Source organism: Mobula birostris, chromosome 11, assembly GCF_030028105.1.
Source record: "Mobula birostris isolate sMobBir1 chromosome 11, sMobBir1.hap1, whole genome shotgun sequence".
Classification (NCBI taxonomy): domain Eukaryota; kingdom Metazoa; phylum Chordata; class Chondrichthyes; order Myliobatiformes; family Myliobatidae; genus Mobula; species Mobula birostris.
In genome coordinates, this window is record NC_092380.1 from 98,949,483 (window position 1) to 98,971,334 (window position 21,852).

At 41.6% G+C, this 21,852-nt stretch overlaps 1 protein-coding gene across 9 annotated transcripts in view; it reads right to left on the reverse strand.

The window, feature by feature from the left end:
• Window positions 1-21,852, reverse strand: part of nav2a (neuron navigator 2a) — a 523,153-nt gene that overhangs the window by 121,910 nt on the left and 379,391 nt on the right. For all 9 annotated transcript variants that reach the window (XM_072272755.1, XM_072272756.1, XM_072272754.1 and 6 more), the window contains 2 exons: window positions 9,832-9,970; window positions 2,495-2,780 (listed from right to left, as the gene is read on the reverse strand). In XM_072272755.1, coding sequence (XP_072128856.1) covers window positions 2,495-2,780; window positions 9,832-9,970 — 425 coding nt within the window. The remainder of the gene's footprint in view (window positions 1-2,494; window positions 2,781-9,831; window positions 9,971-21,852) is intronic.

Below are 21,852 nucleotides of genomic sequence, written 5' to 3' on the forward strand. Positions count from 1 at the left end.
TAAAATAAAAAAATAAATAAAACTTCTAATTATCTTCTGTCACTACAAGTATGATTTGCCATTTTCCAAGAATCTCTGCACAAGTTCAAAGTTCAAAGTAAATTTATTATCAAAGTACATATGTATACAGTATGTCACTATACACTACCCTGGGATTCATTTTCTTGTGGTCATTCATAGTAACACACATACTGCAGTGAGTTACCAGCCGATGCAATGCTTAATACATTTTTTTTTAAATCAAACTCTTAATTTTAAGTATGAACTTATTTTAGGCTCTGCACTGATGAATTGAGCAGACATTGGCAGGAGAAAACACTGGTTAATGTCCAATTAGGTGCTTTAGATATGGTACTACAGTGGGGATAAGGGAGTGAGTCCGAGCTTAAGAACTTAAATGAATAGCAATGGACGTAATGAGGTTCTGGCAGATATAATCTGCAATGAATTTTTGTCAAGTTTGCTGAGGTTAAATACATAAAAGAGTTGTACAGTATAATCATTAATTATCTTCTAAGTAACTAAGTAATTTTTAAAAACACAATACATTTTAGAACTCGAAAGTCTGCAGTCAGTAGTATTAATGATATGCTGGAGGGACAGTATATATTGTTTCTGAAATTTGGTAATGAAACTTTCAGAAGCAGAGTACAACATGCTGCCTCTACCATACTGTACATTTAGCACAACTGGCTGGAGATGAATTTCTAGGCATTAATATCCCAGGTCTGCTTGTATAACAAGGTGAAAACTTGAATCTGCTCCAGTCTTTTACAGAGCTGTTGGGTAAAACAGATGTGAATCAAGAACAGATTAAACGGGATACAACCTGCTGGGTCTAACCGCAGTTGGACAAGCCTGAATCTGTGCTTTGATTCCATGTGTTAATCAGCAGTCTGCTAAACGTGAACTTTTGGAAGTGGAGGTGACTAGGATTGAGGCAGATAGAAAAACTGCTGACTTTATTATGGGGGTCCAGATTTTTTTTCAACAATCACACCACAATTCAAGAAATCAGATATATTGCTAGACATTTTCACAACTTTTCACTCTTGCATACACATTCTGCGGAACGTCAGAGTTTGAAATCTTTGGAAATTTGGGGTAGATCCTCAAGCAGATGGGTAAATTCTCTTAGCAAAAGTCTGCTAAATAAAGCAACAGATCATTGAATGTGCTTAAATTCTCTGTGATGCTAATTTGTAAAGGCCAACTTATACTTCTCCGTCAAATCTACACCGTAGGTACAGCATAGCTGCATACCCTGCTGCGTACCCTACGCCATAGCCTGACGCACACCTCCCCAAAAACGTAACTATTGCATCGCGGCAACGCAGACCGCAACAACTGTGATTGGTCCGCTTGGTAGCATCGCATTTCCTCCTACACTGCAATAGCTTCCCATTGGGCGACTGAAGGGCAGGGAAGGAACTCTGGCTGCAATGCTTTCCACAAAGCTTTACAGACCTCCAAAATTATGGAGGACCCTGTGCTTGATACCAGTTTGTAGCTAGCTGCTACAGCCTGTCGACTTCCACCTGAAGCTAAAACTCGAATGGTGATTGCCAGTCTCTGTGCGTACACAGATGCCAAATAAATGGTTGGAGACGATGAACCAAATCATCAAATCTACCTGCCAACATCCGAAAATATTTGAAATGCATTTCCTCGTCCATGTCTCTGCGGCCGGACAAGCACAGAAAATTCACCCTCCTTCAGTTTCAGTCGCCACTGTTTGAAGTTTGAGTTTCTTCGTTTTTTGTTTCCACATGAAGAAACTCAACACAGTGGCATAGGAACCCCACCGCCAACTAGCGTTTTGGCGGTGAATTGCAGAGTGACACAGACACACCAACGCACAAGTAAAAATGCTCACAACGGCTAGGCCACTTGCGTAGGCTACAGCGTAGGCTACTACGCAGAAGTATAAATCAGCCCTAACTCTTAAGCTCTTCTCCCAGCGTTTTTCTTTCTCAGCCCAATATCGATGTCAACACTTGAGTGAAGCCCCCAGAAAAACTCAAATTGTCAACTCATTGAATAAACCAACAGTCCATAAATGTCACCATGCTTCTCGTCCAAAAATGCCCAACACTTACTAACCCTCACCGTACATCTTTGGAACGTGGGAGGAAACCAGAGCACCTGGAGGAAACCCACACAGTCACGGGGAGAATGTACAAACTCCTTACAGACAGACTCATATAATGCTGGAACCTAAAGGAAGTTTTGTGGTTGACAGTACAACTCCATTCAAAACCAATTGTCGCTGTAAACTTATAACCAGCCATTCAGATAATACACTGCTAAGCGAGGAGTATTCGTGGCTCAAAAGAGCTTCTCATGAAGGTCAGGAAAAAACATCCACCAACGTTACAACAAAATACTGCATACCATCTTCTCCTTTGCTCCAACCAACATTGGACACATAAATTTTGGGGGCTTCCTCATTATGGACAAAGAGTATTGGATATCAGACAGCAATCAGCCTTACCTGCACCATGCCCTTTGAGTGTGTTCGTAGATGTCTTAGCCCTTGGTGTGGTGATTCCAACCTGAGCTGTCATCCCTCGACGCCACGATCCCGTCTGGGAAATTACTGTCGTCTTCTTATTTGAGCAGCTTTTCTCTGACTCATCAGAAACATCCGATGGGTTACGCCTCCACTTCGTGCTGGAGTCCATCTTTATTCCACTGTCTGATCCGCCGTCCGATCGTTTTAGCTCTTCGCCAGACCAAGTGGAGTTTCTGTCTGAATGCTTCTCTGCATCTGTCTGTAGCTGGATAAAAGACAGAAACCCTTTGCTTTTTATCTTCCAGATAACTTACACATTTAAATATGATACATCAGAATGAGGTTTAATATCACCAGCATATGTTGTGATATTTGTTGTCTTTGCTACAGCAGTACAATACATAATGATAATAATAGAGAAAAAAGTGAATTACAGTAAGTATATATCTATATATTAAATAGTTAAATTAAATAAGTAGTGCAAAAATAAAAAAATTTAAGAACTAGTGAGGTAGTGTTCACGGATTCAATGTCCATTCAGAAATTGGATGGCGGGGGAAAGAAGCTGTTCCTGAATCATTGAGTGTGTGTCTTCAGGCTCCTGTGCCTGCTTCCTGATGCTAGCATTGACAAGAGGGCATGTCCTGGGTGATGGGGGCCCTTAATGATTGATGTTGCCTTTTTGAGACTGAGAGATCAACAGTATGCAGAATGAGGTTTTGTGAAATACACTTTGTGTGTGGTTCTACATTCTTCAGAAAAACCTCTGTCAGTTACTCTATTAAAGTATTAAATTAAAGAGAGTAAGCTACATAAGTTATACCTTGCCATAGTTTAATGTATTAAACCAGGGCCACAGAATGACTCAAGTAGCTCACTCTCTATAAAGCACTAAAATAAAACCCTCCTACTTGCTTGAAATACATTAAGACTTCTTCCGTAGCATAATCTACCAATTTGGTTTGAGTGCTCAGTTCTCTGGACAAGAGAAAGGATTTTCAAAAGGCAATTACTTTGCCAAAGGGAACAGCTGAATTTCTTGATGCAAATAAACCCCTCAGCCAGCAAACTGCTAAACAAGTGAGGGTTACATCTTTCAATTCTGCAATACTTGGTGTATACAAAGTTCAAATGGGATATTTGACTATGAGGAACACACTAACAGAGAACAACTTGACATGACCAAATTGTGGTCAGTAGAATCTTTGGGTAATTAGTCAATAAAGGCGAACTCTTACTGCTGTATACCACATTTTAAAATCAAATACTAAGAATGGAAAATTAAATTTCACCAATATTCATGTTTTGCATTGACAGTCTATGAATTGTTCAATTTGAAAACACAACTCATCAAACTCCCAGTGAAACAGAAGACCTGCAATTATGAAGCATCTTTCGTGGTTACAGTTCACCACAAAGGGATGAAATACTCCTGAAGTGTAGCCCCTGCTGCAGTGTGGGGAATGTAGCGACCTACTTGAGAAATTCACTCTAGAGCAATGTGCTAATAACCAGGGTTAGGTATTCACCAAGAAGCTGGCAACAACTCCCACGCTCTTCTTTCAAACAGAGTGCCCAAATTTAACATTCAGGGAAAGGATGGCATCTTGAAAAGTGTAGCACTCCTTCTCTCATACACTCAACTATCGATCAAGGAGTTGCCCCTCCCCCTACTTCCTGCATCCATATAAACGTATTCTTTGTCACACCAGTCTATTAACTCCCTTTTCAATCTTTCTGCCATCAACCCACTTGGCCCATTCAGACTGCATCCAAAGTCAAGCTTAAACCCATGTCCCCGGAGCCATGGGATAACAGCACCACCACATGCACTAACCTGCCACTTCACTGGATGTAAAATAGGCAGTACTTGGTATATCGCAATAATGCCTAAACAAAATGTAACAAATCTATATTAAAACAATTGTGATGTTGCCTCAACTTTCTACTCATGTGCAAACTATCTCTTTTCCATTGGAACCAACTGAGCCTTAAAAATTGAGCCAAGGATGGAAATTTGGTCAGAATTAAAGATATCCTTTAGCGAAACCATGAAGGAAATCTAAGTGGTCTTCAAAATAGAGATAAATATTCATTAAATCTAAAATGTTGTGCATTTTCAGAGCTCCACCGTATATAGTAGATTTTAACATATTTTACAACTGCTTTGGTAGAGCAGGGTTCTCAACCTGGGGTCCACCGTCCCCTTGGTTAATGGTAAGGTTCCATGGCATAAAACAGGTTAGGAACCCCTGCTGTAGTGATTTGTGAGGGCAAGATGAAGGAACACAAATCAAACCTCGCAGAGAAATCAGAGGTGGAAGTGAGCGAGCAATTTCAAGTTCCTGGGTGTCAATATTTCCAAGGATCTGTGCTGGTTCCAGCATATCAATGCAGCTATAAAGAAGGCAAGAAAACTGCTATATTTCATAAGGAGTTTTGGTTTGTCCCCTAAAACACTTGAAAACTTCTGCACACGTACCACAGAGAACATCCTGACTGGCTGCATTCTCGTCTTGTAGTGGGGGTGGGGGGGGGAGAGAGGGGGGTTGGGGGCCTCTGCACAGGATTGGAATAAGCTGCAGAGCGTTGTAGGATTAGTTAGCTCCATCATGGGTCCGTAGTATCCAAGACATCTTCAAGGAGCGGTGCCTCAGAAATGTAGCTTCCGTCATCAATGACCCCCACCACTCATGGCATGCCCTCTTCTCATTGCTATCATTGGAGGAGGTAGGCACACACTCAACTTCTTCTCCTCTGCCATCTGATTTCGAAATGGACATTGAACCCATGACACCACCTCACTACTTTTTCAAATGTCTGTTTTTGCACTATTTAACTTAATTTAACTATTTAATACACACACACACACACACACATAAATAATTGCTGCAATTAAATTTTTTTATAATTATCATATATTGCATTGTACGGCCGCCACAAAGTTAACAAATTTCACAACATATGCCGGTGATATTAAACTTCATTCTGATTCGCAGTACAAAAACATTAATTTCTTTTAGAATCTATATAGTATGAGGTGTATCTTCCATCAAAATAATTTAACAGACTTAAATTGCAGAAAGCTTAATGATGCTCCTGCCAAAATCATTATAGTAACAGAATCTTTCAATATATTAATCAATCTCATTGCTGACAAAGTGAGAATTTAGTTCCAGACACTGAACAACCAGATAATTATAATCAAATGGCTGAATTTGCTAGAAACTGAGGAGAGGTCAGTTTCTCACAGAAACCAACCTCCCCTCCACAGACTCTGTCTATACTCCTCACTGCTTCGATAATGCAGCCAACCCAACCAAAGATCCCACCCACCCTGGATACTCTTCTTTCTCCCCTCTCCCATTGGCCAGAAGGTACAAATGCTTGGAAGCATGTATCTTCAGGTGAGGATAGCTTCTACCCCATTGTTAAAACAGCAATTGAATAGTTTCTTCATATGCTAAAATGGACTCATGACCTCATAAGTCTACCTTGTTATGATCTTATGCTATGTTGTCTACTTTCTCGGTAGCTGTTACATTTTATTCTCATTCTACTATTGTTTTACCTTGTACTAAATGCATTGTGTAATTAATTAATCAATCTATCTATCTGAATATGAACAGTGTACAAGACAAGCTAATACTTCTCATCGTCCTCCCCACCTTCCTATTCTGGCTTCTCCACTTCTCCTTCTAGTCCTGATGAAGGGTCTTGGCCTGAAACGGCAACCCTTTATTCCCTTCCATAGATCAGGTGTTCCCAACCTTGGGTCCAAGGACCCCTCGTTTAATGGTAGAGGTTCATGGCATCTGAAAGGTTGGGAACCCATGTCATAGATGCTGCCTGACAAGTTGAGATCCTCCAGCATTTTGTGTGTGTTACTTTTTGCTGTATCTTTTTCAAATTCCAAACTAATTCCAGTTCCAAACCCAGTCTCATTTGCCTATGACTGGCCCATATTTGGCAAAACCCTCCTAAACATTTTCTTATCCTGCTGTCTTAGTGTGCAGTTCTATTTGCCACATTATAGGAAAGTTGTGGTTACCCTGGAGTAACACACACAAAATGCTGGAGGAACTCAACAGGTCCGGCAGCATCTATAGAGACGAATAAGCAGAGTGCAAAGTGCACATTGCCTAGACTGGAGGACGGTTAGTTAGAAGTAGATGCTGGATATGCAACTTGGAGCAAAGGAGGTTGAAAAGTGCTCTGGTGGAAGTGGTGCTAGAAAGTTTGTGAACCTTGTAGAATTTTCTCTATTTCTGCATAAATATGACCTAAAGTGTAATCAGATCTTCATGCATGTCTTAAAACTAGAGAAAGTGAACCCAATTAAATAAATAAATATTGGATCATTTTTCTCAATAAATAAATGAACGAGTATAATGTTTTTGTGGTATTTATTTAATTGGGTTCTCTTTATCTAGTTTTATGAAGCATGAAGATCTGATCACATTTTAGGTCATATTTATGCAGAAATAGAGAAAATCCTGTAGAGTTCACAAACCTAGCACGACTGCATATGAAATCAAAGATATAGATATGGTACAGAGTAAGATTCTTTTACCCATGGCAGAGGTATGAAAAGCAGAAGGGCATTTCTGAGAGGAAGGAGTTTTAAAGGGGACTTGAGGGGAACGCATTGTTTTTGCAGAGCATCATTCAGATCTGGAACTCGCTGCCAGTGGAGGTTGTGGGATTAGATACAAATTCAGAGGCACTGAGACAGACACTTTAGGAACATACAGGACTTGGACCAAATGTGTACAAGTAGAATCAGTGTAGTTGGGGAAAAAGGTCGCATGCAAACATGATCAAGAGGTTCAGTTGTTCAGACCAAACATCATAATGAGGAAGAAATGTGATCTAAGTGACTTTGTCCATAGAATGATTGTTGGTGCCAGACAGAATGGTTTGAGTATCTCAGAAACTGCTGATCTCCTGGGATGTTCATCTAGAGCTTACAAAGGGGGCGGGGGGGGGGAGGAGGGAACATTGACTCAGACCATGAGAGGCCTGCCTCGGGCATTTTCATGCCTTACAAGACGCAGATTGGAAGTCTGTGTGGGACGCCACTCCTCGCACAGACACTATAGTAATATGTGTTTAAGTGCCTTGCTCAAGGACACAAACACACTGCTACAGCTGAGGCTCGAACTAGTGACCTTCAGATCACTAGACGAACGCCTTAACCACTTGGCCACGTGCTTACAAAGAATGGCGTGAAAACCAAAAACCATCCAGTGAGCAGCAGTTCTGTGGGCAAAAACACCTTTTTAATGAGAGATGACAGACGAGAATCGCCAGACTGGTTCAAGCTGACAGGAAGGCGACAGTAACTCAAATAACCACACGTTATAACAGTAGAGTGCTGAAGGGCATCTCTGAATGCAAAACACTTCGGACTTTGAGGTGGATGCACTACAGCAGCAGAAGGTCATACTGGGTTTCACTCCTGCAGCCACATCATTAAGTACACTCCTGTATGTAATAAAGTGCCCATGGAGTGTATGTCCATGTAGTATTCTTTAGAAATAATTCACAGGACATTACTGACCCTATATGATCCCAGATAAAAACTCTTATCGTTCAAAATAATCATTTTAAAAAGTAGTTTCCAGATGACCAATAACATGGGTAGTGTTGCACCTGGTTCCTACGAGCCAAGACAAATAAAATGTCGGAGTGTCACATTATAAATGTCCGCTGTGTAAACCCAGTACGATGACAGTCCACGGGTTCCTCAAAGTAAAATACTACAATTACTTAGTGTGGATTAATAACAAATACTGTGAGAACTCAAATGTGCAATATGTTAGAAGTTAAAATGATTGAAGCTGGCTGCTTTCCACAAACCAATTTTCAAAGCATGGTGACACTTTTAATCCATCATAGATAAAAGGCCTGAGTTTATTGGTTAGAAATTGGGTTATAGTTGATTGCATCAATTAATTCTTTCATTGCTGGTTAGAGCAATGTTATATAACCACTAATCCTTTCCAAGATCCTTTCCTTATGTGCCAAACAGCGTGCTAGTATTTGTAGCAACCATTACTCTGAATACTACCATTTGTTCATTACTCACTCCTTTAAGAAGAAAACATGTAAGTATGCACTTGATCTTACAAAACAAACATGGAATGAAACTTTAATATTACAGAAGTAAAAATATTTTCAAAATTGTCATTATGAAAGAGCATAATTTTGCAGAATGCACCCTATATATAACTGTAACAGGAAAATTCTAACAACACTGAAACTCTATGACCGAGAGATTCACTTTCAAGAATTCTTTAAAACTTATGATCACATTGTTATTTCTTTTATTTGCTCCGATTGAATTCTTTTGCACATTGGTTTGTTGTAAGTCTTTGTTATGTATAACTTTACATAAATTCTTTAGTATTCTTTATTTTCCCTGTAAATGACTGCAAGAAAATGAATCTCGGGTAATTATTAATGTTGGTCATTTTAGATGGCCCAGAATTGAGACCCAGTGCAGAGGCATAATTAGTTGCAATGGAAGGTAGCAATTGGTCACGGTCATTCTTATTTTGGACAGTGGTGCTTGAAAGGGATGAGGGAATGAAAGAGGGCAAAGGAAGAAATAAATGCCATGTGTGCAGCAGACAGGAACCAGACCACAGATCTTTCTGCTACCATTGAACTGCTGGCATTCATCCCCAATCAGAATTTAACGATAAACATTTCCAATCACAAACAGTAGAGTACTTACTTTTAATGGATAATTTTCTTTCTACTTTTGGGCTATCATTCAAGAAAGGCATATTGGTCAGGAAGCAGATCACCTTCCTGAGTTAGTTGTCGAAGAATAAGATGTATTTATTTTCAGCACAGCATGGTAACAGACCCTTCTGGCTTAAGGAGTCCCTGCAGACCTATTACACTCATGTCACCTACTGAACTGTATATTTGTGCAATGTGGGAGGAAACTGGAGCTCCTGGAGGAAACTCAAGTGGTCGTGGAGAGAACTCCTTACAGGGAGCGGTAGAATTCAACCTGTTTTGCTGGTGCTGTAACAGCATTATGCTAACTGCCATGCTAAGATGTGGCAAATGGAAGGATCCTTCAAGTAATTTGAGGCAATAAATTCTGTCATGCTTAAAGAAAAACAAATCAACAACTTATGAAGGTGCACATAAGAAGAGGTCAGAACGTAGTCATCAAAATTGAGGTTTTGTGGAGTGGTACCCTACTTCTCTTTACCTCTGGGAAGCACAGCAGACATAAACCCTGAGGTTTGCAGCAATGAATCTGGATGGTTTGCCATTACTGAATGACATTTTACCTGGCTATTGGGGTTTTTCCGGGACGTGGCCGGCGTGTTGGCATACGAACTGATGGAGGAACTTGTGTTGATGTCGTCAGTGCTGAGGTTGTCTATTGTGTCGCTGATTCCACTGCTGACAGAGCTGCTGTCATCCCAACTGAAAGGGAAAACAAGACATAGAATAAACACAGAATAAAAGAAGAACAGTAACCTCAGTAACCAGGCCGAACCCGATATCTCGAAGCCCATGTCTTCCATCTCCTCCTTTCAAGTTTGCATTCAATTGCAGGTAGCCCAGAAATGAAAAGCTATTGTGGACCAGCAGCAGGTGAGGCTGCAAGGAAGTCCTGCAAATCAGTTTGATCAATTATTTTGTCCTGAAATCCATTCCCAATCACCTGCAATAAATGTGGGATGCAGCACTGGCAGGGTATTGTACTCTGTCTCTCAAATTCTAGAGTAACACAGACAAGGTACCGGGAGGTCAGGCAGCATCTATGGGGGGGAATAAACAGTCATAGTTTTGGACTGAGACCCTTCATCAGGATTGGAAAGGAGGGGGGTAAGAAGCCAGAATAAGATCAGGGGGTGGGGGGGCGGTGGGGAGAGGGGGATGGGAGTACAACCTGGCCGGTGATAGGTGGAAAAGGTAAAGGGCTGGAGAAGATGGTATCTGAGAATAGGAGAATGGAGCAAGGGAGAAAGCGAAGGAGGAGGGGCACCAAAGGGAGGTGAGCAGAAGAGAAGGGGTAAGAGGGGAGCCAGAATGGGGAATGGAAAAAGAGAGAAGAGGGAAAAGGTTGAAATTACCGGTGGTTAGAGAAATTGATGTTCATGCCATCAGGTTGGAGGCTATCCAAATGGAATATGAGGCAATGCTCCTCTAACCTGAGAGTGGCCTCATCGTGGCAGAGGGGAGGCTATGGATGGGCATGATAGAATGGAAATGGAGAGCGGAATTAAAATGACTGGTCACTAGGAAATCCTGCATGTCGCAGATGAACACTATCAGGGAGGAATTTATAAATATCTGTGTCATTATCTTACATTAAAATCTAACTATTGTTATTTAAAACATAGAAAAGCATTTGTTAAAAATCTCTTTCAATTTATAATGTACATGTTGATTCCTGCAGATGTTTTACTCTGAAGGATCTAACCTGTGATAAAAAGAAAACTGTCCCATGCATTAACTGAACATTCTGTGAAGGCACCAGGCAGTATTTTAATGAAAACATACAAGCAAAACATTGTTTTCAAATACACTGATTCCTCACTTAGCATTCATAATGAATTCACAGGAGCAAGAGCCCTATGGGAATTAATACACAAAAAATGGCCAGAAGTTTTATAATGGAGATGAGTTACAATGGTACTCCTGCATCACTATCCAGGTTGAGGGCTCGGACCTCTGCTGGATGTCCTGCAGCAAGGACATGGTTAAAAGTAATTTTATTAGTGCACAGCTGTGTGTGGAGGGGATTCAAGGGTAATGAGGAAACAGGCATAAAGTGGACTTCATTCTGTGATCAGATCAGTTATGAGCTCACTGAAAGGAGAGGCTTGTTAAAGGACCCATAGCGAATTCTTCCCTTGTCTTAAAGTTCTCAGAGTGCTTCCTGAGGCTGCTTCTCCTGATTGTGTAGACATTGGAATATTGTGAACTGTTCTGGGTCCCTTATCTAAGAAAGGCTATACGGTATTGGTATTGGAGAGGATCCAGAGGAGATTCACCAGAACAGTCCCAGTACTGAAAGGGTTAATGTTTAAGGAGCATTCAATGACTCTGGGCCTGTACTCACTAGAGTTTACAAGAATGGGTGGGTGGAATCTCATTGAAACCGAAAGAATATTGAAAGACCCAGATAAAGTGGAAATGGAAAGTATGTCTCCAAAAGTGGGGGAGTCTACGACCAGAAGGCATGACCTCAGAAAAGATGGACATCCCCTTAGAACAGAGATGAGGAGGAATTTCTTTAGCCAGAGGGTAGTGAATGGATGGGCGTCAAGGCCAAATCGTTGGGTCTATTTAAAGTTGGTTGATAGATTCTTGATTAATAAGGGCGCCAAAGGTTATGGGGAGGAGGCAAGAGAATGGCATCGAGAGGGAAAATAAACCAGTCAGGATCAAACAATGGAGCAGACTAGATAAGCTAAATGGCCTAATTCTGCAACTATGCCTTACAGTCTTGTAGCTGGAGAGTCAAGAACATTGTGGTCATGGTCTCAGGATATATGGTGGGTTATTTAGGGCAGAGCTGGGGTAGAATTTGTTAGGTGTGTTCAAGAAGGTTTCTTGACACAATATGTAGATAAGCCTACAAGAGGAGATACTGTACTTATCTGGTAATGGGAAATGAACCTGGTCAGGTGTCAGATCTCTCAGTGGGAGAGCATTTTGGAGATAGTGATCACAACTCTATCTCCTTTACCATAGCATTGGAGAGGGATAGGAAGAGACAAGTTAGCAAAGCGTTCAATTAGAGTAAGGGGAAATATGAGGCTATCAGGCAGGAATTTGGAAGCATAGATTGGGAACAGATGTTCTCAGGAAAATGTACGGAAGAAATGTGGCAAATGTTCAGGGGATAGCTGCGTGGAGTTCTGCATAGGTATGTTCCAATGAGACAGGGAAAGGATGGTCGGGTACAGGAACTGTGATAGACAAAGGCTGTTGTAAATCTAGTCAAGAAGAAAAGAGCTTACGAAAGGTTCAAAAAGCTAGGTAATGATAGGCTCGCAGGAAGGAGCTCAAGAAAGAAATTAGGAGAGCCAGAAGGGGCCATGAGAAGGCCTTGGCGGACAGGATTAAGGCATTCTACAAGTATGTTAAGAGCAAGGGGATGAGACGTGAGAGATAAGCACCAATCAAGTGTGACAGTAGAAAAGTGTGTATGGAACCGAAGGAGATAGCAGAGGTACTTAATGAGTACTTTGCTTCAGTATTCGCTACGGAAAAGGATCTTGGCGATTGTAGGGATGACTTACAGTGGACTGAAAAGCTTGAGCACGTAGATATTAAGAAAGAGGATGTGCAGGAGTTTTTGGAAAGCATCAAGTTGGATAAGTCACTGGGACTGGACAAGATGTACTCCAGGCTACTGTGGGAGGTGAGGGAGGAGATTGCTGAGCCTCTGGCGATGATCTTTGCATTATCAATGGAGATGGGAGAGGTTCCAGAAGATTGGAGGGTTGCAGATGTTGTTCCATTATTCAAGAAAGGGAGTAGAGATAGCCCAGGAAATTATAGACCAGTGAGTCTTACTTCAGTGGTTGGTAAGTTGATAGAGAAGATCCTGAGAGGCAGTATTTATGATCATTTGGAGAGGCATAATATAATTAGGAATAGTCAGCATGGCTTTGTGAAAGGCAGGTCATGCCTTACGAGTCTGATTGAATTTTGAGGATGTGACTAAACACATTGATTGTAGTGTATATGGATTTCAAAAGGCATTTGACAAGGTACCCCATGCAAGGCTTATTGAGAAAGTAAAGAGGCATGGGATCCAAGGGGAAATTGCTTTGTGGATTCAGAATTGGCTTGCCCACAGAAGGCAAAGAGTGGTTGTAGATGGGTCATATTCTGCATGGAGGTCAGTCAAGAGCGGTGTGCCTCAGGGATCTGTTCTGGGACGCCTACTCCTCATGATTTTTATAAATGACCTGGATGAAGAAGTGGAGGGCTGGGTTAGTAAATTTGCTGATGACACAAAGGTTGGAGGTGTTGTGGATAGTGTGGAAAGCTGTCAGAGGTTACAGCAGGATATTGATAGGATGTAAAACTGGGCTGAGAAGTGGCAGATGGCGTTCAACCCAGATAAGTGTGAGGTGGTTCATTTTGGTAGGTCAAGTATGACGGCAGAATATAATGGTAAGACTCTTGGCAGTGTGGAGGATCAGAGGGATTTTGGGGTCTGAGTCCACAGGACACTCAAGGCTGCTGCGCAGGTTGACTCTGTGGTTAAGATTGCATCAATCGTGGGATTGAGTTTAGGAGCTGAGAGGTAATGTTGCAGCTATATAGGACCCTGGTCAGACCCCACTTGGAGTACTGTGCTCAGTTCTGGTCGCCTCACAATAGGAAGGATGTGGAAACCATAGAAAGGGTGCAGAGGAGATTTACGAGGATGTTGCCTGGATTGGGGAGCATGCCTTATGAGAATAGGTTGAGTGAGCTCGGCCTTTTTTCCTTTGACGGATGGTGAGAGGTGACCTGATAGAGGTGTATAAGGTAATGAGAGGCATTGATCGTGTGGATAGTCAGAAGATTTTTCCCAGGGTGGAAATGGCTAGCACAAGAGGGCACAGTTGTAAGGTGCTTGGAAGTAGGTACAGAGGAGATATCAGGGGTAAGTTTTTTTTTAAGCACAGAGAGTGGTGAGTGCGTGGAATGGGTTGCCGGCAACGGTGGTGGAGGCAGATATGATAGGGTCTCTTAAGAGACTCCTGGACAGGTATATGGAGCTCAGAAAAATAGAGGGCTATGGGTAAACCTAGGTAATTTCCAAGGTAAGGATATGTTCGGCACAGCTTTGTGCCGTAGGTGTTCTAAGTTTCTAAGTTTCGAAAGACAGATAGATTAGAAAGTTAATTCCAGAAAAATGTAACATTAAACCTGACAGTTCTAAGATCCCATCATTTTTACTAATTCTCATTGGGAAAGGACATCAGCTGACCACTGTGTGATTTTTGATCCACAGCTTTCTGAACTGCCCAGCAAATAACTAATGCTGTCTCTCTCAGCCACACCCTTTTCAGTGAATTACTAAATTCTTCAGACAGTGGGCCGTGAAGTTATGGCATTCTCTCCCAAAGAGCTTAGGCAATGGGGATGCTTAGGCAATGACTAAAGACAGAACTCAACAATTTTTTTTCTTGGAAATTAGGAAATTAAGGGAAATAGAGACGTAAGAATGTAAGACATAGGAGCAAAATTTGGCCATTCAGCTCCGTCATTTGATCATGACTGATTTATTTTCCCTCTCAAGCCTGTTCTCCTGCCTTCTCTCCATAACCTTTGGTGCCTCTACTAATCACAAATTTATCAACCCCCGTTTTAGAGATTAGCTTTACTTGTCACATGTACATTGAAACATACAGTGAAATGCGTTGTGTTGGCATCAACGACCATGACAGCCTGAGGATTGCGCTGGAGAAGCCTGTAAAAGTCGCCGCACTCGTAGCATGCCCATGACTCACAAACACTAGCTGCAGGTCTCTGCACCATCTGAGGAAACCATTGCACCTGGAGGAAACTCAAGTGTTCACAGCGAAAATACATAAACTTCTTACAGACAGCGGCGGAGATCAAACCCCAATCAGTGATCACTGAGGCTGTAAAGCGATTGCGCGATCCACAATACTACCATGGGATCTATAACGTACCCAGTGACTTGGCTTCCTCAACCATTGGTGGCAATGAATGCCACAGATTCACCATCCTCTGGCTAAAGAAATTCCTCCTCATCTCAGTCAGCCAGGGGTTGAAATCAGATTCCTTTACTGAAGCAGATCAGCCATGGACTTACTTTTTCAGTTCTGCTCCTGCTTAGGGCGTGGTTATTGCCCACAATGGCAGCACTTAATGTCTGTGTCCCCATTCCTCCCGAGCTAACAGCTTACAGTCAAGTACTTGATGTGTATCAAGTCGCGCATACCAGATGAGGAGAGATGACAGATTTCCTTTCCTGATTTACCTCAGTGAATCAGAGGGCTCTTACAACAAAGTGGTAACTTCATAATCACCATTTCTGAAACTAGCATAAATTCCAGGTATATTTAACTGCTTGAATTTATATTCCACAGCTGCCATGGAAATTGAACTCATGTTTTGAAATCAATAGTCTAGAATCCTGTCTGCTGGTCCAATCGTTCTACCAATATCCTGCTGCACCCCAAACCTGATAGGATCACAGAACTAGAAAGAACTGCAGATTAATTCCTGCTTATACAGTATTTTTAGTATTATCCTGTACAGAACTCATCTGCCAAGAAAGGGCTAGGAGACAGAAAAAAGGGTTCAGAAATGTCATCTCCGAATCAGAATCAGGTTTAATATGACTGACAAATGTCATGAAATTTGTTGTTTTGCAGCAGCAGTAGTGTATTACATTAAAAATACTATAAATTACAATAAGAAATAATATATAGTATAAATTAAACAAGCAGTGCAAAAAGAAAGCAAAAATAGTGAGATAATGTTCATGGGTTGGATCCCTGTCTGTTCAGAAATCTGATGATCTTAGTTAATTGTTACAATATGACAAATAATATGATGCTTCTGGGACACCAAAAAGAATTGGCTAATACCCTTTCACATTGAGGAACACATTAATTTAATTCCTACTGAAGGCTCCAATTAACATTGATAACTGCATAGAATTCCCAGTCAATTTACTCAGTCAATTCAACCTCAATCTTTAATTCCAATTGCAGTTGTGGATACAATTGGCACCAGCTAACTAAAACATTCAGTGGCCACTTTATTAGGTACACCAGCTGGTTAATGCAAATATCTGATCAGCCAATTGTGAGGCAGCAACTCAATGCATAAAAGCACGCTGACACGGTCAAGAGGTTCAGTTGTTCCGCCTAAGCATTAGAATGGGGATAAAATGTGATTTAAGTGACTTTGAGTGTGGAATGATTGTTGGTACCAGACGGAGTGGCTTGAGTATCTGAGAAACTGCTGATCTCCTGGGATTTCCACGCACAAATTCCTCTAGAGTTTACTGAGAATGGTGTGAAAAACAAAAACAAAAAAAATCCAGTTAGTGATAGTTCTGTGGACAAAAATGCCCTGATAATGAAAGAGGTCATCGGAGAATCGCCAGACCGGTTCAAGCTGACAGGAAGGTGACAGTAATGCAAACAGGTACTCATTACAACAGTGGTGTGTAAAAGAGCATCTCTGAACGCACATATCGAAGTTCGAAGTGGACAGGCTACAGCAGTGGAAGACCACACCAGGTTCCACTCCTGTACCTAATCAAGCGGCCACTGGGTGTACGTTTCAAATGCAAGGTGAGGATATGGATGTCTCCTATAAAATCTCTGCAAAAGTCAGTCATGTTTCCAAAGGAGAGAAGACTTTCAGGTAAATGGAGTGTATGGTAATGACATCCACGGCTTCTCAATGGGCACATGTCCAGTGGATGATTTTTAAACAGGAAATATTCAGTTACAGCAAGGATTCAAATCAGCGTCAGCTGCAATGAGTTTTGTGCTGTGTTTTGCACCTGCAGTTAACAGTGCAAACTGGGCCCCAAGTGTTTCATAAGGTCATATGGGAGCACAGTTGGAATAACAATCCACCCTCCTTTAGTATCTAGAAAGAACATTCCACAAAATTGGAATTTCAGACCATATTTAACATGAATGTGCACTTCATCTCAAATTAATTTTACAACTAAAACTATTAAATTAACATTCAGAAAATGCTAGAGGAAACCAGCAAGTAAGGCAGTATCTATGGACTAGAAAGGAAGGGGATTGAGGTTGTGCAGGATCCCATGTGTTTATATTAACATTCGTATTTAGTTAGTTCCCTCACGTGCAGATATTCTATGGTTCACATTCCATCCTGAAAAAGAACTTGATTTTCTGGCGGGTGTGGCTGTGCTTTGGAAATAAACATTACACACAATACAATAACCAAAGTGTCCAAGAATGACGTGTTACTGGTTACATTGCTAACATGACTAAAAACTCTTGGTATTTGAATTAAAGTGGTGCAATCTCCTCGACGTGCAATACTCCACCGATAGTTTGTTTTACATTTTACAAACATTAGATGAGGGAGACCTCCAAGAGGACTGCAACCTTGTCATAGTTTGGAGGCTTGCAGCCTCAATGACCTGGAAAGCTATGTTGGACAGAGTCAGGGCTTTATGCCTTGGTAGGGCTATCCATACCAAACAGGTCAAAGGGTAGAGTCCAGACAAAGAGAGGTCCACTAGTCCTCCAGGGTTGGGAGTTTAACTCAGGCTAACAACTTTTTTACAGAAACAGCATGAAGAAACCTCTACATCTGAGTGCCACAGTATTTGAGAGTCTCAACTTGCATTACCGACAATAGTGAAAACCAAGAGGAAGCTACTGACACGATGAAGAAAGCCCTGAACACCACCAAAGATGGAGGACATTCATTGCTGCCCGAAATGTCAGCAACAGAATGTCTAGTAAGAAGATGGGACAGAATAAGGTGCACTGTTTCTGAAATTCAAAGAAGATAGAACATTGGACCCATGGTGTTGTGACCCACTAATTAGACTAATGCCAATTTATTCCTCCGCTGGCATGTGGTCCTGCATATCCATGTGCAGATCTCAGGGCCTCTTAAACACCTCTATCACATCTGGCTCCAACATCACTCTTGGCAGTGCACTCCAGGTAAAAGTCCTGTCCTGTACATCACAGCTTAAATGCATGCCCTCTGGTATTAAATATTTCCATCCTGAAAATGGATACCGGCTGCCTGTCTATGCCGCTGAGAATTTTATTAATGTCTATTGGGTCTCAACTCCGTCTCTGGTGCTCCAGAGAAAACAATATAAATTTGTTTAACCTCGCCTTACAGTACATACCCTCCAATCCATGTAGCATCCTGGTAAACTTCTGCTCCCTCTCCAAAGCTTCCAGATCCTTACTGCAGCAGGATGATCAGAACTGAATGCAGTGTTTGAGATGCAACCCAAGTAGAGTCTAACAAAGCAGCAACATAACTTCTTGACCCTTAAACTCAGTGCCTCCACAAATAAATATGAGCATGCCACACCCCTTCTTTACCACCTTACTGGCTTGTGTAGCCATTTTCAGGGAAGTATGAACATGGCAATACAGGAAAATTCAATTCTGGTTATATGAATCGAATCAACTTTATCAAGTTGATTTCAACATGCTGACAATCATAGGTTGAAACTACAATTTGCTGTAGTACCAGAAAAGCATTGAAATTTAGTCTACAACATAAAGGAATCTCAGCACATTGTCATCTCCACTGTCATAGGCATATTTTATTGATCCCAGGGGAAATGGGTTTTCGTTACAGTTGCACCATAAGTAACTAAATAGTAATAAAACCATAAGTAGTTAAATAGTAATATGTAAATAATGCCAGGAAATAAGTCCATGACCAGCCTATTGGCTCAGGGTGTCTGACCCTCCAAGGGAGGAGTTGTAAAGTTTGATAGCCATTCCCCCAGGATCAATAAAGTATGACTATGACACTCTATGTTGCATCTCGGTGGAATGAGTCTCTGGCTGAATGTACTCCTGTGCCCAACCAGTACATTATGTAGTGGATGGGAGACATTGTCCAAGATGGCATGCAACTTGGACAGCATCCTCTTTTCAGACACCACCGTCAGAGAGTCCAGTTCCATCCCCACAACATCACTGGCCTTACGAATGAGTTTGTTGATTCTGTTGGTGTCTGCTACCCTCAACCTGCTGCCCCAGCACACAACAGCAAACATGATAGCACTGGCCACCACAGACTCGTAGAACATCCTCAGCAACGTCCGACAGATGTTAAAGGACCTCAGTCTCCTCAGGAAATAGAGACGGCTCTGACCCTTCTTGTAGACAGCCTCAATGTTCTTTGACCAGTCCAGTTTATTGTCGATCTGTATCCCCAGGTATTTGTAATCCTCTACCGTGTCCACACTGACCCCCTGGATGGAAACAGGGGTCACCGGTGCCTTAGCTCTCCTCAGGTCTACCACCAGCTCCTTAGTCTTTTTCACATTAAGCTGCAGATAATTCTGCTCACACCATGTGACAAAGTTTCCTACCGTAGCCCTGTACTCAGCCTCATCTCCCTTGCTGATGCATCCAACTATGGCAGAGTCATCAGAAAACTTCTGAAGATGACAAGACTCTGTGCAGTAGTTGGAATCCGAGGTGTAAATGGTGAAGAGAAAGGGAGACAAGACAGTCCCCTGTGGAGCCCCGGTGCTGCTGATCAATCTGTCAGACGCACAGTGTTGCAAGCACACATACTGTGGTCTGCCAGTCTGCCACTGGAGTTGAGTTGTGGCATTCTTATGGCTGGCCAGGATGCTGTAGGTTCAATCCAGAAGGCACACACTTGAGCACACAGTCAGTGCAGTATGTGGAACAGCTTCACCATTGAAGGTAGTGCCATTAAACTCAGAATATCTTCACACCCAAGTATACTTAAGTGCTACTAACATATTATTCTAAACAGAGAGGAGCTCTTCTGTTGTCCTGGCCAATAATTATCCATCAACAAACACAAAAAAATCTTTTCCCATTTTGTTAGATCTTACCAGATACACATGACAGTTGTTTTCTTACCTAATCGACTGGAAAACAACTTGGCAGACGCTGAGGTGGTGAAAGGTACTTTTGAATTATTTATAAACAGGAGCACAGCAATGCCTCCAATATGGATGCATCAGTCACTGGAGGCAAAGTGAACGTTTGCACATATTCAACAAGGGTACAAGGTAAAATCCCATTTCACTCCAGGTAGGCAGAGCCTTTGGCCTTTGCAGTGTTGACTCAGATGAACCTCCGACTAAGGCAGTGGCCAGAAAATTTAAAGGGTGTGTTGCACTTTTATGGACATTTTTTTCTGCTGGTATTGTAGATTTAAGATTGCAATCACTGTGCATTATTTCTCACTGGTTTTTCATGCCAAATTGAATAACCCATTTCAGCAATGTGGGCACGTGTTGTTTGGATATGTTTCATCAATTGCAGGTGATGGATTATCCAGACTTGAAAGGTATTTTCCAGGAAGTTACATTGACATGGCAATTTTAATGCAGGAAATTGCTCATGGTGCTTGACAGGTGTGTTATTGAAGTTCAACAACTGACATACAGTATAAGAAGACAAATCGAAATTAAACTAAAATTTGGAAATCAAAACAGAAAATGCTGGAAACACTCAACAGGTTAGGCAGCACCTGTTTCGGGTCCAGGACATATGAAAGTGGCACATGAGTTCTACATAGCAGAGAAAGTAGGCAGGGTGATGAGAATAAAGTGAAAAACAATGGAGCCGTTAAAATAGGATTAGCAACACATTGCACAGACAGAGAGTTTTAATGTCTGTGGTAATATATAGTCTAAGTATACAAAAAACACAAAAATGAGGAAAAAATGCAGGCAAAAATGGCCTCTTTCAAATGTCAATTTATTCTTTGTTTTCCTCTATCCCACTTGCCCCAATAGCCCTTCTCTTCCACACTACCCTCTCAACCTATCCAGTATCCCAACAATTCTCCCTCTCATTCCCCTCCTAATCTATTTCCCTTCATTTCATGGTCCACTATCTTCTCCTATAAGATTACATCTTCTTCAGCTCTTTGTCACCTCCTCCCATCACCTCTCAGCTTCTTACATCATTGCCACTCCCCCGCCCCCACCTACCTATCTCCTCCCTCTCAATTGCATTCACCTATCACCCAACAGCTCTTGCTCCACCCACTACCACCCCCAACCTTTTTAATGGTGCTATACCCCTTCTCTCTTTCCAACCCTGAAGGCCCAAAACATCAACGGTTCATTTCTCTCCAGAGATGCTGCTGGTCCATTTTGTGTGTTGCTCTTTTTTGCTTTCTGTTTGTAAGACAGCCAGTCATTTTTTGTCTGTGAGCATTTTTCCACTCCATTTTCTTTACTGTCAGTTATATAACATTACACAGACCATTCAATATCAGCAATACATTATACAAACAAAATTTGTGATATTAACTACTCCATTGCTTCACCTTGTCTCATTCTCCTCCACACCTTCTCTGCTACCGAGAATAACTTATTTCTCTCTTTCTCAATTCTACTGAAGGTTTGCAGGTCTAAAACATTACAGTTTCTCTTTCTGCATGTGCTGCCTGACCTGACCAACTGAGTTTGTCCAGCGTTTTCTGTTCTGAGATACAAAAGTATTAGGACCAGAAGTTTGGATGAAGAAAATATAAAAATCCTCCTCTGGAAGATCACAGTGATAATCTATACATGAAGCCAGAAGAAATGGGGGAGATCTTAAATGGATTATTTGCATTTATAA